Source organism: Colias eurytheme, chromosome 24 (genome assembly GCF_061535395.1).
Source record: "Colias eurytheme isolate Ceu_HAF_F1 chromosome 24, ilColEury1 Martin Lab GWU primary, whole genome shotgun sequence".
Classification (NCBI taxonomy): Eukaryota; Metazoa; Arthropoda; class Insecta; order Lepidoptera; family Pieridae; genus Colias; species Colias eurytheme.
This window is the reverse complement of record NC_143003.1, coordinates 7,526,131-7,552,157: the sequence shown is the minus strand read 5'-3', so window position 1 is coordinate 7,552,157 and position 26,027 is coordinate 7,526,131. Positions and strand designations below refer to the sequence as shown.

Below are 26,027 nucleotides of genomic sequence, written 5' to 3'. Positions count from 1 at the left end.
TTTCCGTCTGAATATTATAAACTCTACGCCTCCCAAAAATTACGTAAACAAAAAGCGAACTAGAGGGGGAAGGGGGCGTCGCGTCGCGTCGTCCATCCGATAATTAATAGAACATAGACTTAGAGCGTATACGCACTATGCGGGTAGCCGCATTGCGGGTAGCCGTCCGGCTGACCGCAAGCACAATTATGTACGTAATATTCATTTCTATGCGCACTGTGCGGTCTGCGGTAGCCGCATCGCAGTGCGCATAGAAATGAATATTACGTACATAATTGTGCTTGCGGTCAGCCGGACGGCTACCCGCAATGCGGCTACCCGCATAGTACGTATACGCTCTTACAAATGTAAGGAGAGTACAATAAAAGTTTAAAAAATCATTTAAAAATAATTTATTGCGTTATGCCAAAAGTCATAGAACAAATGTTGTTACTTATGATGTTAGCTATCTTGTCCTGCGAGGTTGCTGGTGTTTTACAAGTAACCCTGTATAAGTAATAAAGTCATTACTTATCTTTTACGGGGACTTATGTTCATGGAATTTCACGTATCTGGATGACACAATAAAAAAGGTACAATTTTATACACCTTTACTACCTGTTTCCTGCCAAAGTAACCACAACCCAGACTTGATAATCGCTAGTCGTTCTTATCTGTATCGGAGACATATACAGAGAAACTTTCAACTTTCCTAAAGAAAGGAATGTTTGGCCGCCGTGGGCTCTTGATCTATCTCTTTAAAATGTTATGCGAAGTTGAAAGGATTTAAGCATAGGTACATAGGGACAAACAGACAGACTGCGGGAAGCGATTTCGTCTAATACCTATCTACTGTGATGTGATTTCACATATACATGTCTGTGGATTTCACAATAGTAAACCGCGTCATAAAGATACAGAAAAAAAACTACAACAATAACAATTAATTCATGTTTGATAGTTCATTGTTATCAGATTATGGGCGGTTTTCTCCTTACGACTAGAAGTTTTCTTATATGTATATCTTGTATTTTAAATGAAATATAATTCTACATATTTTAAAAACCAATAATTTCGGCACTGAAGCATTATTTTTTAAATCTTGATAATTACGGAGCCGTTGAGAGTAAAATTTCAAAGTCGCGGTGACGATTTTGGTATCTTTGAATCTTGTAAAAGAAGTTTCACTTCTGACACGTGTGCTCGACTCACATGCTCTTTATTTATTAATATCTACAATATAATTTTCTTGTTTACCAGGTAATTTGGACATGTGTCTCGCATCGCGGCTGTCGACGCAAGCGAACCTTGGCAACATGGAGTCGCCGCGGGAAGTCATCTCCATGGTCGTCGGGAATATATCATTAGTTCAGGTAACAATGTTTTACCTTCGTATTAAGGTTATAGGAAACGCTAATTATTGACTAAAAAGGTTCTTAAGAACTGCATTTTTTCGAACTTGTGATTGTGTTGATTATAATATTTGACACATTAATTATTTGATTCGGAAGTCGGAACATTGAGATAATATTACTACGTATGGAGGAGAAACCACGAACAAAATCTGTGCGCCATTTATTTGCTCTAACTAAGTTTTAAAAATTATTATCTAGTTAGGTACTTACCGATGAAAGTTATTCCTTTGCACTTTTCCATATTATTTGTATTATTCGTGCAATATTGTAACACACACGAAGGCATATTTGATGCGTTTCACTTTAAAACCATTAAAAAAAACCGCTCAACATACGCCATTTGGCGTATGTTGAGCGGAACATAAGTGATATGTAGGCGGTGTCGTCTCCATATTAATATTATCTCAATGATTCGGAATTAATTTTTACGATGTATCTATACAAATGATTGTTTACAATGATGATTCCATAAATTTTTAGAAAGTCCAAAATCCTATAATCATGATAAGTGTTGAGCATCAGCTCTATATTTGCCTTACCTACTTATTCTAGTCTGATATGCTAAGATAAAATTACATAATTACAGTATTTATTTCTAGGTGCAAGCGATAGTCGCCGCCACAGTGGTCTCGATGTTCGCGATAGTCGTCAACTCGATCACGGACCGCGCGTTCAACGGGAACTATGTGCTGCTCCTCATCTCGTCCGCCATCTTCACCGCTACCACCACGTGTTTTGTGCTTGGTGAGTTTAGTAGCTTCATAATTTGTTAGAAATGTTTCTACGTATATTGTAAATGCGTTGTTCTTTAAAAAAATCCATCATACCAATACAATCTGTATTGGTATGATGGATTTTTTCTTAAAAAGTGGCATAAGATTTCTTGTAAATTACAAAATAAATTTTTCGGTTGTCAATGAAAAAAAATAATTGACGACTGCCACTGCACTGCTCCAGGGTCAGTAAAAACGACATAATATTTGTGAAAATAAACGTCAAAAAGAGTTAATTTATCAGGTACATTATCAGCGATTCGTGAAAGAGGGTCTGATAACTGATTATTATCTAAAAATTTATTAAAACATTAAATTTTGATTTTCCATTTCAGATTTCGTGATGGTCATGGTGATATTCGGGTCGCAGAAGTTCAAAGTGAACCCGGACAACGTGGCGACGCCGCTAGCGGCCTCCATCGGTGACATCGTCAGCAACTCTGTGCTTGCCGTCACTGCGCAGTACATGTTTGAGCAAATAAGTAAGTTATAAGAAAGAAAATACATTTATTTCCAATGCACCCTTACACATACAAAAATACAATAGAAAATTTTAAAACTAAGGAGAAGAAAGGATAACACAAAACATAAAAATAACTGCGTATGTTACAAATATATTGGAGTTTTTATGTACAAGTTAAACTGGATATTGAACACGCTTTTATTATCTTCTCCTGTGTTTTGTGTGCTTGTATGTTTGTTTGTATCGACTCCTTCAGACTTGGTTTTGATCCACTTTAAACGGACCGTTTTAATTCAACTTATCAAGGATCGGTGACAATACAATGCTATTTGATATCAATGAAGCGTTTAATTTGTTTATCTATACTTATTAGAGGCTTAACATTTACGTGACTTTTTATTTTTTAATTAACGACTCATTTCTAGGAATATTGATAAGTTTCAATAGATAATTTGGAACAGATGTCTGATCCGTGATTATAATAAAGACAATCCGATTAATGAGTCATTAAAAATTTGTCATATTCGTGCAATCCTATCTTTTAAACTTCGATTAGATACATTTTGATGCTTTAATCGATATAAAAATAAGTGTTTAATAGAAAAGAAATAAAAAATTCAAGACAATTGAAATAACCCTTCATAAAAATGAAGAAGTGCACGTTTAAGTTAAATGAATTAGGAATTCTTATAGTAAAATCCAACTCTCTCTTTTTAATACTATTATAATGCAATTATTACGTAAAGGCGATCAACGCAATCAAACGCTTAAAGAAAGATCGCATATTTATTACGAAATATTTAATTCATAAACTATTCGATCGATTTAAAAATTACTTTAGCATTTATTATAATTATTTATCAGTCAGTGAAGCAAACGGCTGGTCATAAAGCATAATTAATTTGATATATTTTCCAGAAACGTCTCTCTGGCAGCCGATCGCGCTACTGTGCGTGTACTACTGCCTGCTGCCGATCTGGGTGTTCATTGTTTGGAGGAACAAGTACACAAAGAAGGTGCTCACCACGGGCTGGACGCCGGTCATCTCGGCGCTGTTTATTAGCGGGTTAGTTGCTAACTTTTATAAAGATTGCATGAGTTGAATACCTATGTTTTCTTCGTTTCTTACGTTTTGATATTAATTTTAAGTAATCTACGAGAAAGTAGACTACCTAGATGTTGTTGTTTTCTTCATATTTTGTGGTTTTCAAGTGTCTTTCTATATTCTATTCTACTATTTCTATATTTCTTCCTTCTACATTACATTGTTGTGAGATAAATGATTGACCTCTCTATTGCATCCAACTTATTCATTTTCAAAGTTTCCCTTTTTATTCAGCTAGTAATTAAATTTCCTAGATGTTATTATATTTTCTTCTTGTTTTGTGGTATTCAAGTGTTTTTCCAGCATTTCTTCTACTTTTGACAATTTGTCTATTGACATTCTTACAATAATCAGGTGACGACGCGGTTGGCGCAGTGGTAAAGTAACTGCCTACTGAGCCGACGGTCTCGGGTTCGATCCCCGGTCAGGGCAAATATTTGTGTGATGAACTCAATTATTTGTTCTTTGGTCTGGGTGTTATCTATATATGTATTTAATATTTATTAAATATTATATTTATCGTCGCCTAGTACCCACAACACAAGCCTTAATTGAGCTTACTGTGGGACTAGGTCGATTTGTGTAATAATGTCCTATAATATTTATAATTACGTCTATTTCACGTTTTTTCGTACCGAATTGTAATCTTGTCTCCCTTATCCAGGATCGGAGGCATAGTCCTCGACCAGGCGGTGGACCGGTACCCGGGCTACGAGGTGTTCCAGCCGATCGTGAACGGCATCGGCGGCAACCTGGTGTGCGTGCAGTCGTCGCGGCTCGCCACGCAGCTGCACCAGACCGCCATCCCCGGCGTGCTGCCCGAGCGCACGCGCATCATCGAGTGGCCCTGGCGGACGCTCTTCTATGGCAGTCAGTACTTGTTTATTTCTTTCATTTTAAGGTTCAGCAACAGACATCACAGTTAGTAAATTACATCGATTACAGTTCGATTCAAACGTAATGGCGGTTATTTCGAGCCGCCATTAAGTTTGAATCTTACTGTACAAGGTGTAATACACACTTGTAACGTAAAGGGAACCGATGAATGTGACAGTTTTATGGAGGCTAAAAGTACCTACACCAGTTCCAAAAAATATAGACGAGGATATTGAAACAATTCACAATCAGTATTCTATGTAACTATATATAAGGTATAAAACAATCGATAATACTTTTTATATCCTGTTAGCACTAAACCTTTCAATAGTGTCTAGTATCATTTGATAATTCTAAGAGTCAATGCCCCACATAAAACTTATCTGTCATTGTCTTATAAAAAGCAGTGATTAAAACAGTTTTTGAATTGAAACTTCCTTAGGCGCGTTGAGAGTAAAATTTCCATCGACATGGCAATGCCTACCATCACGTCATGGAGTATGGCGTCGATTTTGATATCTGTCAATCTTGCCAAATAAGTCTCACTTCTGACACGTGTGCTCGGCACACACGCTCTTTTATGTTCTAACTAATTTTTAACATATATTATTTGCTAATTTCCAGCTCCCGCGGCGAAGGTAGCGCGCATGTTGTTAGCGCTGGCTGTGTGCGGGCAGATCGTGTTCATGATCGTCGCCGACTTCGTGTACCAGGGGTTCGTCTCCGTGCAGGTCTCCTTTGGGGTCACCTACGTGGCGTGTAGTGTCATACAGGTGAATATCATCTATACTAATACATATTATAAAGAGAAAAAGTTTGTAATTATGTATGTAGGTATGTATTGTTTTCACGCATAAACCTCTAACCGATTTTGATAACATTTGGTACAGACAATCTTTAGACCCTGAGAAAGAACATAGGCTACCTTTTATTGCGAAATATGTACCACGGGCGAAGCCGGGGCGGACCGCTAGGTCGGGGCGATCTAGTTGATACTAATATTGATATATTAAGTGGTAGAATGGTCGTCCTACTAACATTATAAATGCGAAAGTTTTCATGTTTTTTTTATTGTTAGTTGTTACTCTTTCACGCAAAAACTGCTTGGCTGATTTTGATCATGAAATTTGGCACACACATAGACCCTCTATGTCTAACTTGGAAGATTGATTTTATCCCGAAAATCCAACGAGAACTTTGCGGGCGAAGCTGCGGGCGAAAAGCTAGTTTTACAAATAAATTTGAAACATAAAGTAATACACACATTAATTTCGTAACATGTTGAAAATTAATTAAAAATAGGTAGGTAGAAAAAAACTTACTTCGTTTTAATATTATCGAATCGCATCAAACTGTGAATTGATGATGTGGAATTGTTTTTCACTTTTGTGACACAGTGATAAACCCTAATTAAAATGGTGATAGTATGGAGTGATAGCATTTAATTTAAATTCGTTTACAAAATAATTACTTTTGATAAGCGCTGTTAATCATGTATCTTTACACTTCCTTAAAGCATGATTTGTGTGATTATTTTCAACAATTTTAATTTTCACGATTGCTCAATTCAATCGTTCTATTATGAAAAGCGAAACTAATTACGCAAACCTAACTTGAAGCTCGGTGAAATATTTATACGGATAGTCTTGATTACAACTTTTTTTAATACGGAACTGTTTACATGAAAACAGTTATTAGTAAATTAGCTTACCAGCCGTGGCTTTGTCAGTCTAAATACTAAAACCTTGCTCGAGAATCAATTGTATCTTAAAAAAAAAAGACGGGTTGCACTCCGGGAGTGCCGGCAGAAGTGAAAACTTGATTATTAACGTTGAGCATGTTTGATATTATTTTTGGAATGGTATCCGTCTTACGCTTTTTCGATCAGGTCACGTGTCCTGACGCGAGTTTAAGATTTTATACCCATCACAGAAAAAGTGTTCAACGCCGCTAAAGAAGTTTTCACTTCAAAAATCGCATCAAAATCCGTTGCAAATATCTTCACGCCACGGACAGTGGAAAGCGACTACGTAATAATTACCGAGATCTAATTTATTGTCTTCTTGCAGGTAATGGTACTCCTATATCTAGCCTACATCCTGATCCACTTCATGTGGAAGCGCAAGAAGGACCCGGACAACGCGGCGATCCCGTACCTCACGGCGTGCGGCGACCTGCTCGGCTCCGTGTTCCTCGGCCTCGCCTTCGTCATCCTCTCCATGTTCGGCCTGCAGTACGGTAACAATGTGCCCCCAGCCGGTACGTAAACTGCAGCAAACAGTCCACAGGATATCGCTACACCCCGACTGATCACTCTAAATGAAATTATACGTCGGAAAGATCAGCCCGAATAGTATTTGTATACCAAAGTTTTAACGAGAATTTCGATCCTTAACGTCTCTCGCGATAACATCACAGTATTATTATATATTTATATTGTTACGATACGATAGTGCCAATTGTCGCGATTGGACCGCGTTCGCTGTGAAATATGCGCCGTTTTTTACGTAGACTGTGAAATGATGTCCGCTCTCATAGCTGCGTCTGTGATATTTGCCTGGTGCGATCGAATGCAATGTATATGTTGATGGTCGATCAACGAATTTGTGTTGAGGCGGACGATTTAATGGATTTTACAAATCGAACCTTATTATTTTTTTACATTTGACTCTCTTATATTTTTTAATGAAATTACGTATTGATATTTTACATTCCATTATTTTATTTTTCCGGTTCGTGTTTTGCTGTCTAAAATCAAATTAGGAAATAACGAACCGTTGGCGTTGCTTTTAAAATTTTTATAAATTTATAACTTCACTCTTCCGTAAATTATGTATTATGTTTAAGGGAATAAAAATATCATGTTCTTAATAACGACTTAAGGTATAAACGATTACCGTGTTGTTGCTTGTAATTAGTTCTTACATAGTATTAGTTTAGACAAACAGTACAATAATGCAATTGATAGTATTAAGGTGTCTAATGATAAATTATTGCCGTCGATATGAATTATACCTTATTCAATTAGCCATAAAGTGTTGAATCGTGTGTGCGGATGTTTATATGAAGTTGCGATCTCTCGAACCATGTTTATAATATTGGACCCATTTATTTCAAACTACCTCCAAACAGTTACTATTTAAACGAAATTTATGTAAAGTTAATTAAATTCTGATGTAACAAATGAGTAACCAAATAGTTTGTAAGACTTCCACGACACTAAATTTTTAGTTTTTTGATTTGTATTTTCTGTTTCTGGACAATTTTATTAATGAATTTAGCAGATTATTGTATACTAATTGAATTGTTAAATTAACAGCTTTGATTTTGTCTGTCTAAATAAAGAACTAAAATAGTATAAGCCAACTTCCGGCTGATTAACTCTCCAAGTTGGGATGTTTAAAAGGCTCTATCTAGGCAGTGTATAATCAAAGTTACGTTAATTTAGTATCCAATAGATAGATCTAAAATAAAACATTTGAACTGGCGTTTATTGTAGTAAAAAAATGGTGTCTTATATAAAATTACGACGAAAAATGTCACGTGTGTGACGTTATAGGTAGTTCTTAAGGTATATTTTTGAATGGATGATGTGATAAATGAGATTTTAATTGTATATAGTTATAATTGTTATGTAGTTTGTAGGTAAATGCCATTAGTACATTGTAGACGGTTTTAATAGTAAATTGTCGAAATTCAATAAAATCGGATGTTTTAATTTTGTTGTACCCATTTCACTGAAACCGCTAATGTTATAATATATCTGTTAAGACTCAAACTATGAACTAATATTATGTTTTATGTACAAATTTGTTTTGTAAGTAAATAAAATTTCTCCCGTATTTTGGTTGTTTTCTTTCGTGGTTCAAATGACCCATAACTTTTTCAACATGCGCCTGTAGTCTATTAGGCTTGACATTGGTATCTACATACAATCAATATACGTATATAAGGGTACATCTAGATTTCGCAATGAAAAGTAACCTATGTAGATACGTGATTACCTCTATACCTATACGTATAAGTATATTTTTTTATCCAAAACAAGTGTTTAAAGTTTAAATTAACATGATAGAGTCACATTCAGATAGTAGCTAGTACCTATATCCTTAATCCTGTATCTGTTTTATCGATTCGTTTTATACAATGCCGTTAATTACACGCCATAATGAAGATTAATTACTTCTATACCAAATTTTAATAATAATTATAAAATAAATAAAATTACTTATAGGTACAATAATAAATGTTTATTGGTCTTAATACTTTCACAAATGGATTAATATTTAATATACCTAGCTACTTTTACAAATTACATATAAACAGAATATTATAGGTAAGTATATTTTCTAAAATAGATCGAATAAAACCGCCAAAAACGCCTGACATTTAAAAATTATTTTTTATTGATAGTACCTATCTATGAAATTAAACACATTCTACGTGTCGAATCTGGCACCTTCTAAACATTAACCACTGTACCGCAGAGGCAGATTAACAAAAACTGCAAAATTAATGGTGCCGGTAGGTGACGTATTTATAACGTCGGTTAAAAAACCATTAATCATTCTGTAGAGTTCACTGACGCAGCATTTTTTCGCATTAAATTATACTTATGTAATTTTCAAATTATCAACGAAAAAATAATGCCTCTCAAATTATGTTACTACGTTGTTTATTATTACTAAAGGTATATGTGTTACTGTTTGAGTTTTTCGACTTTTCAATATTCTATTTATTTGCGAGTGTCATTAAAAGAAAAATATATCGTTTACTTCTTCTTCCACTCAATAACTTTAAGAAATAACGTACTAGGACCCAACGTAACATACACCCACAAAAATATGCTGATTTTGGCTATTCTTTATTTTTTATACATGTTTTCCAGAAACACCTAAAATATAGACTTGCTTTATTTACTTTAAAAATCTAGAAATAAATTTATAATCTACAGTTTATTTTTTATTAACATATTAACTAAATACTACATAGTACTAAACTAAACTGAAATGAACATTGTACAATGTACACGACTCTTTATCCTCCAAACTCTACTTAATTTTCCTAATTTACTAGCTACATACTAGATGGCGCTGTGTGTTTGAATTATATTGTGTTAGTGTTGGCTTTAGCATTCAAATGCCTGCTTCCGGAACAAATTTTACCTTTAATCAAGCTTTCACACATACATAAACATTAGGTGAATAAGAGCTTTATCACATAGGGTATAACTGAACCTAACAAATGTATTCATCTCTTGGATTTTCAATCATTATTGTTCACAGAAATCGAACTTATAGGACCTCTCTTCCTATGACAAAGGTTAATACTACTAGCCAAAAAGAACAGAAGATGGTATCCAAGTAGAGATAGAGTTAGATATTAAACTTTTACAAACATCCTTTGAAACTGTGACAACTTATAACAGGAATAACCTACATACAAGTGCACTATTCTTTAGTCACAGATTGTCTCTACATCTAACCCTAGATCTTGAACAAGCTAACCTGGGAGCCTGTACATCAGCTAGCTGATACGGGGCAGTTCAGCCGAGTTGGCTGAGCAGCAGGCCTCGTCAGCAGATCCTGCCAACACCTGTTCTCGGATCAATGGGGCGGCAGCGCGCCTGCGCGGCGGCGGCGCCCGCTCGTAGCCGTCAGTACCTCGCGAACCGGGGACAAGCCCACACGCCCCGACCAGCCGCGCATGCGAATATCGATCGCGCTCGAAATGGTTCCCGTATCTAGGTTATCCGGCTAAAATTAAAGGTGCGTTCTCGATTCAAGGTTGCGACGCCGCCGGCGCAACTCCGAAATAGTCATTGTGCATGTTACCTCTTTAGCTTACGGGCGGTATTCGCATGGCGGGCAGTTATGTAACTGTGGATTGATTTGGGGTCCGTTCGATCGATACCACCGTTGGGAGTGTCTGTGACAACAGTTTATGTAAGATATATTTAAATCGAGCTAGCTAATCGCCCCCTTTCAGGGACCCGCATTGCTCGCCCGCAGCCTGACTCCGCTCCCGCAGCCCCTCTTCGACAATGCATTACAGCCACACACCAGATATACCAAACAGAAAGCTCATTGAAAACACGATTATAAGTCAATATTTTCATGGCCTAGGTGTAAATTTAGTTCAGGAATGTTGTTGGAAAATTTCCGAGAGATGTCGCTAGCGGTCTATTGGCTGTGACTCGTAGCGTAAAGTAGAATGGATATTTTTAAAGTATCCTTGATTCTGACATACTGTAACCTCACTATTTGGCCTAGCGATTCAATTAGACTATTGTTCATGACAATCACTGAGTTATTTTCTTCCTTTAACCTGAGTCAAGTCTGGTGATGGGGCGTGCCTTGTCGGGGCCAGGCTGGCCTTTCAATGAAACAGTTAATAAAGAATTATTAAGAAATTTAGTCTTTTATCTAACCTGCTTGTTATTACACAAATGAAACCACATTCACATAATAACACATATCTTGAACCCGACTCAAACTCTACATTATTAATATTAATTACCTAATATTCATTACAGAAATTGAGAAAATAAAAACACTCGCATTTATGACAGTAGATACCGTTTTCACATAATATATCAAGACGGCGTAGTTTAATTAATACTTATGTTTTTTTTTATTATATAAATGAAGTATATAAATCATATTATTACTTACAACGGCCACCGCCGAACATTTTCATAAAACTGACCGCATTAAAGATGACCAAGGCTAGAGAATTACTTAATACAGTACATAACTTCGTCAATCTACAATGGTTGAATAAAAGTATAGTATAATTTCCCACATTTTCAATAAAATTTACAAGACAATAATTTATTTACAAATATGAAATGAATAAAACTCTACATACATTTGTTGTTTTAATTTATTATGTTGATGGCCAGAAAAGGCAGTGAGGCAACCATTATAAGTGCAATAAAGTCTTTGTAATAATTTTGCACCTACTGAAGATTGTACTCAATTTTTCAGAAAGCATTACTAAAACAGTAATTGAGACAAAGAAATAATTAATTCACTCTCAAAAAGTACTTTTTCATAATAATAAATAATCTTAAAATATCGAAAAGATGGAGTCGGACGGAGAAAATTTCACCTGATTTTCATATTTTCCAGTCCAAAGAATCAATTACTCATTATGTATGTACATAAATTATAATAATTGTAATAAAAATTAAAGGCACGATCCAAGGAAACCAGAAAATAACCACACCCTCATAATAAGGATCGATTAATGCTGTGAGGGGATAAAAATTCTTAATTCCTTCCTCAATTTCTATCCCACGCTTCCACAACATTCCAAAAGCAGAATATTTTAATAAAAATAAATAAAACATAATATTTATGACAGTGTTAAGTCTTTTCTGTTATGTTTAGTATGACGACATTATTTAATAAATATATTAAACCATTCAAATATCCACAGAATATGTAGGTACATATAATATAAGGTAGATATCTACGTATTTTAATATTATTAAGAAACACTCTGATATATATGAATGGGAGATAAATTAATAAAAAGCTAAAAAAATAATCTAATTGTGTTTGATTTAATCTAATTTTCTATTTAACTTATGACCTACATTAAAAGCACTGATAAAAAGTCCGTCCATATTGATTCACTCTACCGTTTTTCTCAAGTGTGTGTGTTCGCGTGATTTTCTCGTTTTCTCCATGATTATTTTTACTCTCCTCACAAATTTCAATTGTTATTTCTTGTGTTAATAGCCCTAATAATAAGTTGCCTGCTGTCCTAATTCCAAAATTCATCAAAATATAATCAGCACTTCAAGCGCATAAATGTTACGCGGTATGAATAATGGAAAAGTTCAATATTTGAATGACCTATTTTTATAACAAGATAACTTAAAATATAGGTAAATTAAATATCTAGGAAATTTCGCTAATACAAATACAAAATTAAATTAACTACATTAATAGGAATAAAACATTCATGAACTACCCATTTCCATAACAAGATTACTTAAAAATCTCCAAAAATATGAGTTAAAAAGAAAAAGTTTGGAAGTATAAAACTGTACCTATTGTAGGTTTACATAACATTTTACTGGAGGGTTGGCTGTTGACCCGACAGCCACGAAATGTCAGAGGTCATGACTTATAGTACATTTTAAATCCCTTTTATCAAATACAAGACATGTGAGAAGCAAGGGAACATACGAACAATTGTCTTTATAGTTAATAGTTATTGAAAAATCGAAAAATTATCATAAGAATTTTAATAGTTATATAATATTTATTCAATCGATCGTCTGTCTGATTGTGTTTGATTAGAAATAATTCTGATCTAAATATAATAACATTGAACAATATATTAACCAGTAAACTGTACAATATGTTTTATGCTATCTTAGGGAAAATGTACCTGTGTTTGGCTACATAGTATGCAGATTTTTTTCAAAAATAAATTTTAAAAATTACCTCATATAGTAGTGCATTTTAATATTCTACACGCGCCTTAACACTCCGATACAGGCGTTTACGAGATAGCATTCTATTAAAATCAACAACCAGTATAACTAGAGCCGTGAACATGGAACCCAGCCATACAACAGACCCCGCTGTTGGAACAAATACTAACTGGGTGGAGGTCTACCTAAACTGGTCAAGTAACAATAAACGACTACAATACTGAATCTAGTCTCGATTTCTAGGCTTCAACATGAAGGTCGGAGTTAGGTCATTAATTTAATTAATAATTAAATATGACCTACTTTTCGATACGAGGTTTTACTACAATTTATTTCTTTTTGTGTAGCGTTTTGTTTGTTTTAAGAGGGTGGGTTATAAAATAAAAAAATGTGTTGCTCTAACATCGATATCGATATAATAGAGGAAAGTAACCAAATATGGAATACCATTTTGTTTTTGGGATATAAAAATAAAACTTTACATAAATTAAATCAGTTTATTGTTTTTTCTGGTCAGTCATACATCTATAAGTAGTAATTAACAGCCTTTAACGAAATATATCAGTAATCAAATTAAAATCTTACACAAAAAACAAAATCCCAAATGAGGAACCAAATATGGAATAGGTACCCATATATGGAATATAAGAATAAATCAACATAACAATAACAAAAATGTAATGAATATCTTTGAGATCAATTAAATGAATGTAACATATTGTGATAAATGAAAGAAGTTACGTAATTACTTGCAAAAGTCACAAATCCAGATCCATCCAGCACATCATAATGTGTTCAGACTTCAGAGCCCATACATTAAGCATTTAATTCAACTTTCTCCACTCTCATCCATGATCCATGGAAAAAAGTCTTGAACAGAACCTCCTGACTCTGCTGATGCATGTATGTTACATTCTGCATCTGCAGAGTCAGAAGGCACTTGGTCCATCAACTCATCATGTTCCACTACCTTCATCAAACTGGATAGCGTCTAGTTCCTCAGAGTCTTTCTTCTTCACTATCATCCTTATTTTTCTTCGATTGTTTGTTTCTCTTAATAAAGATAATAACGTTGAAAGAAGAAATATAAATATGTATAATGATGAAATAAAGTTGTCCTAGGGACTTGGAAATCCTGTGCCGCTTTCAAATACCCCATTTTCTTTTCCCGGACGAATTTTATAGATTGTGCCGTTTTTTCTTCATCCCAGATTTTTTGTTAGGTTGATTGTGAACCGGACATTCTAAAAACAAACATTACATACAGTTTTAAAAAAAATAATAGCAAGTTTATAGTATTCCATAATTAGACACCGACGACTGTCCATATTTGGATTTTTATACTCATTCAAACTTTTCTAAATATTTTTTCAATTCCCAATATTTTAAAGACAAAAGATCACAAAATGGTGAAATAAACATAATACCGATATACTAAATAGTATAACACTTATGTAAACAAACATAATAGCTGGTAAATACTCATTTATTACGTACCTTAAAAAATTTCTGCATGGCAACAATCTGTGAGCGTTATGCGCTTGAGCATGGTCTGAAGTATAATGTTGGGAAATCACAGGTGATGGTGTTTAAGGCAGGTCGAGGGCCGGATATGGTTCCTAACGTTTACTTGAATTGTACACCCGTTGAACGTGTGGGGCGGTTTATGTACTTGGGACACTTTCTCACAGAAAACCTAAATGATGATGAGGATATTGAACGTGAGCGACGAGCGCTTGCCGTCAGATGCAACATGCTAGCACGCAGATTTTCTAAATGTAATAAAGAGGTAAAATCGATTCTATTTAAAACATATTGTCAAAATTTGTATACTTGTCAATTATGGTCAAATTTCACTAGAAAAGCTTTTGGCACCATTAGGGTGCAGTATAATGATGCATACCGCATCCTAATGAAATTGCCTAGGTACTGCAGTGCGTCTAGCATGTTCGCAGATGGCGGCATCAATGACTTCTTCGCAATTATTAGATTGCGAATAGCATCTTTTTGGTCACGTATACGCTCCTCTAATAACAAAATCATAAATACGCTCTCCGAGTGCTTGAACAGTCCCATTTTTAGGTATTGGTTGTGTGTTCATTTAGGTAGGAACCGTAAATAGTTCAATTGTTTTTTTTTATACTGATAAATAAGTTAAAGTTAAATGTCCCAAATATATGCCAAATTGTAAATGTATCTGTAATTATATTATGTATGGATATTGATGTCTGAAATAAAGATTTATTATTATTAAAACAAAACACGCCTGCCATACGTAAACCGTTCACGCCACTAACTCGATGGTGTTAGTGCGATAATTAGTACACCAAATGAAACAGAAGATGGTCGAATGTTGCGATTCATACTTATAGTCTTAGAGAAATTAAGGAATTCCATATTAGGATACTATTCCATATTTGGTGACTTTCCTCTATTTATTAATGTTATTAACACAAGAGTTAAGTTAAATAATAATTATGAGAGTAATTACAAAGGTCAATATACTTAACTAAATAATAATCTCTCTTATAAAGTATCATCCAGATTTGTTCAGCTGCTTTGGCGAGATTGATGAACACACTTATTATCAATTATGTATCAATTTATGTATATTGTCACTATTCTTCATAATATCATAACTTTCGAAAATACTTAATGTTGTTGTAACTATGAGCATATTATATCGATATCGATGTTAGAGCAACACTTTTATCGATAAATATACTAAGATTGGTACATATTAGTGGAGTCGATAAAAACCGAAGTGTCGTGTCTATTCGTGTGTTTGGCGGAAAGCCAGCAGCAGGTCTGAGATGGATTAAGATTTTTACCTCCTTATAACCAGTGCTTAGGATTAGTTAATTATTTTAAAAAATATAGGAAACCCAAAATTTATCGAGAAAAAAATCGAATATGACAAAAAATCTTACGGTTTCATGGAAATCAGTCTGATTTAAAATTAGTTAATAGTGCTATTTTCTGTGGCAAATGGCAATAAAAGGATAGAGAATAAAACAATTGTTTACTTTTATGCATTTATTTATTGGGGCTCTATTAAATAAATAAAAAATCACAATAAATACAAACACAAACATAAATTACATAATTATTAATTAATGTTAACTTTGTAAGTAAATAAAATACATGGTACCAAATACCAATTGTAATAGTATAATTAATTAGGAAATAATAAAATTGTATTTATATCACAATAGATGGCGCTGTAACATATTCTATATCAAACATCCCTGCACTCCGACTCAGAATCGTAGCTGAAATAAAAATAATAATAGTTAAAAAAAACTAAAAAACACGCTTTTTATAGAAAACCGAACTAAAAAATAGAAAATTTTTATCAAATTAGTGTATTGTCATCGGTCCTCAATAAATCTACAAAGTTTGAACGAAATCTGGCCGTTTAAAGTGGGTCAAAATCGCGCCCAAAGAAGTCGGTTACAAACATACAGGTGAAGCTAATATAAAGCGTGTAATAAAATCTATCAGTCTCAATTCACAATTTTCCTTCCATTTTCAAATCCTTAAGTCTTAAACATATAAAAAGGACACACAATAATTTTCTCCTCTTCATAAAAGATTAGGATAAATATTTTAGGTTCAGAAAGCAGCTGTCCAGTAAGATATTCTAATTTCGTAGAACTCTTTGCAAAAATTATAATTTGCTCGTCTTAAACTGATCAAAATAATCAAATAAAGATTAATCGTTTATTTCCTAGGTACCTTTATTTATAAATTATATTATACATATTCAGTGGATGCGGAGGAACCTAATGAAAATACAGTTAAAGTGTAAAATCCACCAGTACATGCACATCCATCCAGGTTTTATTGATACCTTATAACCAAACAATACATTACGTAATTCAATTTAAGTTTTATCATAAAAAGTCGCACGACCAGTCGCACGACAATAGCACGACAGTCGCGTGTTATTCGCGCGACTAGTCGCATGTCTCCAACGTGTGCCCTGACCACAATTCTGTCACTCGTGCACTATTCTGAACACGCAAACCGTTTTGTGTTTAATGCGTTTCCATTGTGTTGATTATTATTATCTTGAGGTCTAGATAAGTCTTGTCTAGACACTAGACGAGCTAGGTCACAGTTATGTACTAAATATGTTATTGTAATGTGCAAATATTTGGAGCACATATTTTGAGTAATTTTCCATAGACGCTTTATGAAATAGACTGTCCCAATCTGTGTAGAAAATAATCGATTATTTTTACTTTGCGATGAATATATTAATTTCAAAGTTGTTTTCAGGAGAATACACTTAGGTATATTAAATTTCAATTCTATTAGCGATTTTTCTTTCTCAAATTGGAAAAGTGGCTCTTTATAAAATGCAAATAAACAAAAAAGGATTATTAGATTCACGTATTACATACACTCTGTCTTTTTTAGCTCTTTACTAATTTTGTGTCTAGGACCACGCCCCACCCACCTAGGGAGGTGTTGAGGACCAAATTGAATAACAATGACTACACAGAATACGTGAATACAGTACTCAAACTCATGCTCAAACATTTACTTATCCTAGTGAGCGTCATGAGGAGCTTTTTAGTTGTATTGTGTGTAATAATTATTAATCTGTTAAGTACTATGAACATTTTAAATTCAGTTCAAGTCCAAATTAATAGGTTATTGAAAATTTAATATTAGAGCCTGCTCATCGATGTGTAGCTCTATTAAAACTTATGAACTGTAATTCCAGAACATAGACAATTCGCGCAGTAATCTACGACACCACTGACCATGCAGTATAATTTATAATTTTACAAAAAAATATCATAGCGTACTGTCTAAAATAATTTGGAAAATCCAAAAGTGCACGCCTCATAATTTTTTTTTAATAAATATTTATTAATTATTATTTTTGTTTATTTAATAACAATTAAACCACATCGAATCAGACCCTGAAAAATGAAAGGGTTCTATTCCTGAGCATACTCAAGCGTAAGAGAAAAAAAAAGACTCGATTAGTAAAGTATTTCGGTCGCTATCGTGTTAACAAGAAAAAGGATCCGCACATACAGACACACGGACGTCCAAGACAGAACTTTTTTAAACTGTTTTTTAACTAGTTTAAATAACAAAAATGACATCAAAAATATCATGAACGTTAAAAATAGTGTTTTTTCTTATTATGTGTGTGTATGTATTATCTTACAAGTGCAATGTATGATACATAAAGACATTTTAAGTTTGAAAAATCAGATGTTTTTCGCGAAGTGACAGTAGTACCCACCTCAACGCTTCGCTTATGAGGCGTGCAAAATGGACAAGTGGCCGAGTCGTATCGTCGTAGTGTCAATCTTCTCACAGTATTTCTGGTATTATATATCATAAAAAATGTGAAAATCTCGTGCCGTGACGTCACCAACAATGGACACATGGACGTGTCGCGCCGCGCCCGGAAGCGGGCAATTGCGGGATTAGCGCGTGCCGTTTCCTGCCACATAAATGCGCGGCTAGGGCTGACACACATTTTGAGTTAGGGCTGACACTTGGATATGTTTCAAAAGTTTTTCTTTTGACATCCATTTTGATGAAGTGACATTTACGTAAAACGGATGTTTTGTTTGATAAAATTTTATTGGTATGCTTGATAACTGATTTGAAATGCAAAATTTAGATAAAATTTTACTTTATCTGCTAATAAATAAATTTTATATGCCTCTATACTTTTAACATATACTTATCCTTCTTTCATTTACTTATATGAATTTTCTTAGAATTTTTTTTTTATCTGTGCCACATGTAATAGATCAAATAGATTCAAGAAATTCTGGTCTTAACTCTTAAGTAGATACAGCCCTGTAAGAGACGTATAAACAGACAGCGGAACTACACATTTACAAATTTTACAACCATTAATCAAGAAATCAAACACAAGTCACAATGTCATAATATTACGCTTTTATAAATGAGATTTTCTGCAGCTAAAGTAAAAGAAAATCTAATTTAAAATTTTGTTAGCTTGTACTCCTATATACATTATATTATGTTTGATTGTATTCCTTCTCATGGTAGTTAATGGTAAATCTATGTTATGACGATTAAAAAGTGCTTCTAGAAGAAGTCTACTTGAATAAATGTCTGAGTTCGAGTTCACGCATAAACATATATCAACAGTTTCTCAAAAACTTAACACGTGAATAGAATTACCTAGAGTTAGGATTAATGTTCTCCAATCCGTGTAAAGCAGGGGCGGACTTGTAGTATAATATATAGTAACACTATTACAATGTGCGAACCCCTGACCAAGATTTAAATATGGCTTCCGTAAGCTGTTTTTAAACCTTTCAGAAGGTGATTGGGAGCGAATGACACGTCATCTTGAATTAGATATTTAAAGGATTTTAGCGCGTTATTCATGGCTAGTTTGTTTGTAAATCAATGTTTAAAATAATAGTTTCATTGCGATTATGCGTTAACGCTCACTGATAGAGAACACTGACGCTGCTCGAGTTATTTTCCATCCCTTGCTTCAACTCTAGTATAAAATGACAAGGCATGGCAAATCCGTAAGCAGCTCATGTGTAAAATGGAAAGGACAATGGAAAATCTGAAGGACAATGTTCGAGTTAATTTAAGTTTTGATTTGTTGCTATTTCAATCGTTACCTAGTTAAGCTACTTAGCTGTAAATAGATATAAAATTGTTATAGTTTATGATCCAAAATGCTCAACTTCAAATGCTATAATATATTTCTTACGATTTTATACGACTAATATTTAACTAGTTACATAAAATAACAAAGAGAATAAAATAAATAACGTGATCACCAGACTGATGTCTTATTATTAAAAAACAAATCATAAAGTTATTATTTTCAAATAGACATGACAAAACCTTTCACAAATTATGACGATTCTACGACATGACTGAATAATTTTGATACGACTATACAACCGATATAACTTGACCTCCCTTCTGTTGGCAAATTACAAGCCATTGTGACGTTTCACAGACCAACGTTGTTTGGTCGTGGACGTCATTGAATATCTGCCAAGCGTCGTGGCGTGGCCAAAAGAAATAAACAATTTTCAATTATTGATCAGTTAGTCTATTATTGTAACTGAGAATTAGAGAGGTTTGATTCCCGTAAATATTGAGTGTTTTGATGTATGTTTCCTCATTGGACCAGACAAATGAGTAGATATGGTCTAGGAAGATAGAGAACTAGAAAATAAAAGTCATTCTTTTTCGTCAATATGAACAATTTAGATATTTGGGCTTTTAGATTAATATAGTTTCGCACTATAGTGTTTGGAAAATAAATAAAGTATATACATATATGTATACTTTATTATTTTATTTTCCAAACATTTTTTAAAACAACGATAAATTTTGCCATTTTCGCAGAATTTTGTTGCTACATTTTTCAAGTTGCATTGCAAACCATCCAGTATGTACTTTAAAAATATCTTCCATCTTTACATAGCTTCTATTACGAGTTTTCTCAATAAAACAAACCCTTTTAAAACATTAACATCGTGAATAATCAGTTTCCACGCCACGAACTCGGCTACGAAGGGAGAATAAAAGGAATCTCATGTCAAGGATGCTGGTAATGCCATAGAGTCAAGGTCGGCAAGACGCCGGTCAGGCGGGATGAATCTGGACTATATGCGCAATAAAAATTACATTTATGTCAAATTGTACATTTTCTGGGTGTGTCTAAATCTTTATAGTGCTTTGGAACGAATGCAAAATTTTTAGTTTTGTAGGCGTTGCGTTTTTTTATTATTTTGTATCTGTTTGATCAGAAACTCATACTGCGTTTCTTATAAATTATAATGAAATCATTTCTTATGATGAATGAAGACTTAGAAAATTTCTTATAATAACTTCCAAATTACGCGATTAGGTATACATAATATGTATAACAAAAAGTAATGAGGAAAATGGATGATTTGTCAATTTCAATTATTTTATACAAAAAATATTCTCCTAAATATTTATGTAATGCTTTTTTGACTAAGTTCGTAAGAAATACAATGAAATTGCTCAATTCATAGCGTATATTTTTTGGCTTGATTCATCGATAAGTCAGTTATATTTCTCAACTGATCGACACAATTATTTTTTGTGTTCGACAAAAATTGCGACCCTGTGACCCCATTTTGGAATCCCGAAGGACCCGTGCCAAAAATAAGAAAGACTTACATGAATAGACTTTTACTTGACGTTATCAATGTAACTACTAACTACTGTAAAATTATGTAATCTTTTGAAAAAATATACAGTAGTCCAGGTGTGTTTGAGTCATTCAATCTGTATCAAAGTAGCCATATTATGTTTGTATTAAAATGACATGAATTTTTAGACATATTACTATCTGTACGTTTGCCGTTTAATTAGTTAAACTGGAAGATAGGTTATTTTTAGCATTTTACAAGGCCAACGGTTTACACAGGTTTATAATATTACCAGCTTTCCGCCCGCGGCTTCGCCCGCTTTGTCTAAAACCTAATAAATTATATACTAAAACCTTCCTCTTGAATCACTCTATCTATTACAAAAAACTCCGCATCAAAATCCGTTGCGCAGTTTTATAGGGACAGAAAAAGCGACTTTGTTTTATACTATGTAGTGAATTAAGATCCTAAAATAATATACAATAACCGCACAAGAATCCAGGGCCGTTTCTTAAATCTCACGTCACGAAACAAAGCCTTCGCCTGACGTTTTCTCTAAAAGCTACTTACAGTTAAAACTAGGTCAGCTGGAAGTCAATAAACTTATAAATTCCGAGATATTCTTGGGGATAATATCTTGGCGTAATAACGTTGTTTCTTTACTGTTAAAGTTTTTCTTTGTGTGTATTAATTTTTATTTCAATCTGGCAGCACTGAAATAGGCGCTTGTATTTTAAATAAATGGTTCATTTAAGTTCATAGACATTGAATAATGTAACTATATTCTTCGCTTCGTTTTGCTTATTGTAGTGCACATAGAAAAAGTAGCCATTATATTTTCCTTTCTTTGTTTATATCCGGGAAATTTTTAGTTCGGTAGACATAATATCAACCTTGTATATGTATTCGGAAATGCTATCATCCATAAATAAACTGGATGTACCTATTTACTTGGTTAAATATTTATTTTTAAAGCTTTATTAGACACTAGCTGTGCTCCGCGGTTTACCCGCAGTGCTCTGCTCCTGTTGGTCTTAGCGAGATAATATATTATAGCCTCCTCGATGAATGGGCTATCTAACACCGAAAGAATCTTTCAAATCGGCCCAGTAGTTCCCGAGATTGGCGTGTTCAAATAAACAAACTCTTCAGCTTTATAATATTAAAGTATAGATTATTATTTTAAAGTCACAATAACAAATAAATTATCCTAGAGTCGATAAAGGCGCCACAATTCCTCACAACATTTTGATAGCTCATAAGGCGCAAATATTTGATCATCTGCATAGCATTATATATTAATTGCTGACTATTTTATGGACGTAGCTGTTTCCGACTCATAAAATGAACGACCTAAATTTCATATCGCAAAATCTACGTAATAATACGCTTTTGTTGAATTTTCAAGCTTTGTACCAATCAATTGTCAATACTTGGTGAATTGTGTTTGTGATTGCTAAAAGCTCCGATAGATGGCGCTGTTATTAATTTTCATTTTCGTACAGAATTTTAATTATTTTGAATGGTAAAAAATATCGATTTATGTTTTAATATAATTATATAGGTCAATAGTTATTTAATTATGTAAAACTTTATTAATGATTTCATACTTTCAACAAATTCCTCAGTGCAGCGATTAGCCGAGCCTTTAATTAAATGTTCAACTAATAATTATTGTAATAAATATTATAAGCCTTTTACTATTATTAGGTTTCATACTTTTGTATATTAAATTTACAATTTATTTCTGTAAAGCCTGCTTAATAGGAATATAAATACAATTATTTCAAAAATTCATACAATATCATTAATTATTCAAAGTTTAGTTTTATACTTACGCTATATAAAGTAAATTCTAAAATGATAAATAAAATTATCACAAAACAAAAAAAGTAAAGAAATCTATATAACCTAGTCAGTCTCGAACCCTGAACACCTCAATTCCAAAAAGTTTTCACAATCACACTATCAACTACCCTCCTCAAAAACTTACCAATCGCGATATCAAAGTTTTTTCCTCCAACACAACATATGAAAGTTTGTCTGTCTGTCTCTCGGTGGTCCGTGTCTACGCAGTAAGCCAGTCACGAGGAGCTGGGCGCCATCCTCGCCTGTCATTCACCAACACTCCATCTTTCTGTATTGTGTTCGAAAACATCCAAAAAAAAAACAATCATTCTGGTACTTTGACCGTTTAGAGATGTTCTCAACACCACTGTCGTAGACTATCTGATCACTTTTTTTATTATATGAATACTTAGGTATTAGTTTTTTTTTTTCAATTTCTCTGGTAATATAAGTATGATTCTTTTTATGTAATTTGCATTTACTTTAAGTTTTATATACTTACCTGTTTATTATTAAATAAATATAATGTATGTTGCCGTTTCGTCAGCCATTTATTTTTTTTATTTTATTTTTTATATTGTGATTTATAAAAAAATAGACGATGTCAATAAATAAGACTGGAGATTTTATACAAACAAAAAGCTTTCAACTCGGAAGAAATTACCTGCTACGAACTTTACAAAATCAGTAGATAACAATAACTTATTAGGTACCTAACTAACATACTATTATATGAGAAAACTAAACCAACTGTAAACATAAACTAATGACTACGAGGTTCAAAGTTAATTATGGCACGTCAAAATAAGATTAATCGTTTTGGTATACACCGTGATACCCGCCAAATAAGGTCACTTACGTCTTTGTGATTTTAAGGTCTGAAATTATATACACTATTATTAAATTTCATTGACTTGAACCCAGGGCTTTGCTCAATATGATAATATAAATAAAGTAAAGATGTGTATGAAGTTTCATTTTGAGTATGCAAATGTAAAAGCTTGATAAAAAATAGATTCGTCGTTGAAGTACCTTACCTTATGTAAAAATATAGGTACTTAAATGAGCTTTTCAGAGCAACTATTTGAAGCGCTTTTCAATGATATCGTAATGAAATTAAAACTTCAATAAAATAATTTAGTATGTACACTAAATACGTCTGTAATAAATGTGGTTTGCTTTCTTGACGGTAAGATAAAGATTATTTATAAATTTGCCAAAAAAATAATGAAAGCGTTGAGACCGTGAAAATAAGAAAATCAAGTATATAATCAGTAAAGTTAGCTAGAAAGATTTTTTTATTTTATTTTTATTAATGCTATTAATAATTAAGTAAATAAAAAAAGTTCATTGCAAAAACTACGTGGATTTTTTTATACATTTATAGGTACATACACAGACTAATAATAATATACTACGTATACAAGTACATATACTTTAAACGTCTTTTGCATTAAATTCAATTTTAAATGTACTTTCTCAATAATTTCAGTTCTTATTAGGTTCCTTAATGAACATAAAAATATTAAACACTGAATACTTTGTTACAAAAAAAAATAAACATTATATTAATTACTAGATTTCCGCCCGCGGCTTCGCCCGCGTTTTCAAAGGAAAACCCGCATAGTTCCCGTTCCCGTGGGATTTCCGGGATAAAACCTATCCTATGTGTTAATCCAAGTTACCCTCTATATGTGTGCTAAATTTCATTGTAATCGGTTCAGTAGTTTTTACGTGAAAGAGTAACAAACATCCATACATCCATACATCCATACATCCATACATCCATACAAACTTTCGCCTTTATAGTATTAAGATTATTCATTACTTGCTATTAAAATTATCGTAGGCGTTATAAAATAGGTTTCATGAACTTACATTTTGCCAAATTGTTTATGATTTATGAACTAATATTAATTAATCTTTGTTTCAGACCCAGTCGTGCGAAAGAGACGAACGATCCGTGTAACCAAAACGCCTTATATGGAGCGGGACGGGTATACGACACGTGCTTCGCCACGTATTAAAACACACAAAAACCGATTTAGGTAACCGCTTATTTAGGGTTAGCAAAAAACCTCACTTGTAGACTAAAAGACTTTGGACTTTTCGGTGCTTTTTAAATAAAAATGTCCTTCTAGTATTATTTGATATCGAATATCGTTTTTCGTGTGTGGACTGACTGTGATGAAGACTCTGAGGATAGCACAGGGGCCTCGTGTGCTTGTCTGACGAACCGCAAAGGTAAGTTTAAGTAGATATACCTACCTATATTACGAAACCTCATACTTACTATAGACAGCATTCTAGAATGTTCTTCCTGTAAATAGAAAAGTACTGAATCGATTTTCATTAAAAGAGTTAAAAGTTTTGGTATTCTTACCTTATTTTCCCAAATCTTGTATCCATATACCAAAATATATCCAATTTAAAGTGGCTGACTTATCTTGTATAAATTACAATTTAGTGAAATCAGAATCATTATCTAAATTATTATAAATTCAACATATTATGTAAATGCACTTAATAACTAATGTAATCCAAATCATAACTAATGTAATCCAATTAACTTTTAGGCTAGCTATAAACTATTTCAGTATTTATTAACTTTAAACATATACCTACTTACTAACATTTTTCAACACAAAACTTACAGAAGCATATATTTTTCATGATTCTCATTTATATTTTTGTAGTTATACAATAACTTACCTATATAATTTTTGTTGATTCTTCATAATACCATAGAGATTTAATTCACAAGGGTTAATAACACTTCGTGTATAATCTGTACGTAAACAACCATAGAGCAAGTAATATTATTCGGAAAAATACAAACAAAAACCTTTTCCATTAAAATATTCCTGATCCAGCGAATTAACGTCGACTTTCTAGTATTTATTTTTAAAAGCAATCCTGTGTTTCCGATACACAGATAGTCAGTTAATACT

General features: G+C 33.1%; 2 protein-coding genes across 4 annotated transcripts in view; both read left to right on the top strand.

Moving 5' to 3' along the window:
* The window catches only part of LOC149898048 (solute carrier family 41 member 1-like), a 74,913-nt gene extending 66,468 nt beyond the window's left edge, over nucleotides 1-8,445 (top strand). For both annotated transcript variants that reach the window (XM_090115792.1, XM_090115793.1), the window contains 7 exons: nucleotides 1,240-1,352; nucleotides 1,994-2,138; nucleotides 2,503-2,649; nucleotides 3,549-3,696; nucleotides 4,400-4,605; nucleotides 5,236-5,384; nucleotides 6,681-8,445. In XM_090115792.1, coding sequence (XP_089971918.1) covers nucleotides 1,240-1,352; nucleotides 1,994-2,138; nucleotides 2,503-2,649; nucleotides 3,549-3,696; nucleotides 4,400-4,605; nucleotides 5,236-5,384; nucleotides 6,681-6,878 — 1,106 coding nt within the window. In that variant the 3' untranslated portion in view covers nucleotides 6,879-8,445. The remainder of the gene's footprint in view (nucleotides 1-1,239; nucleotides 1,353-1,993; nucleotides 2,139-2,502; nucleotides 2,650-3,548; nucleotides 3,697-4,399; nucleotides 4,606-5,235; nucleotides 5,385-6,680) is intronic.
* A 1,848-nt stretch (nucleotides 8,446-10,293) lies between these two features.
* PMCA (plasma membrane calcium-transporting ATPase 3) overlaps nucleotides 10,294-26,027 on the top strand; it is a 126,064-nt gene continuing 110,330 nt past the window's right edge. Inside the window, exons 1-2 of one of the 2 annotated variants that reach the window (XM_090115776.1) lie at nucleotides 10,294-10,379; nucleotides 25,010-25,320. The gene's annotated coding sequence lies outside the window, so the exon portion shown is untranslated. Of the gene's footprint in view, nucleotides 10,557-25,009; nucleotides 25,321-26,027 lie in introns of both variants that reach the window. The other variant, XM_090115775.1, reaches the window with a different exon arrangement.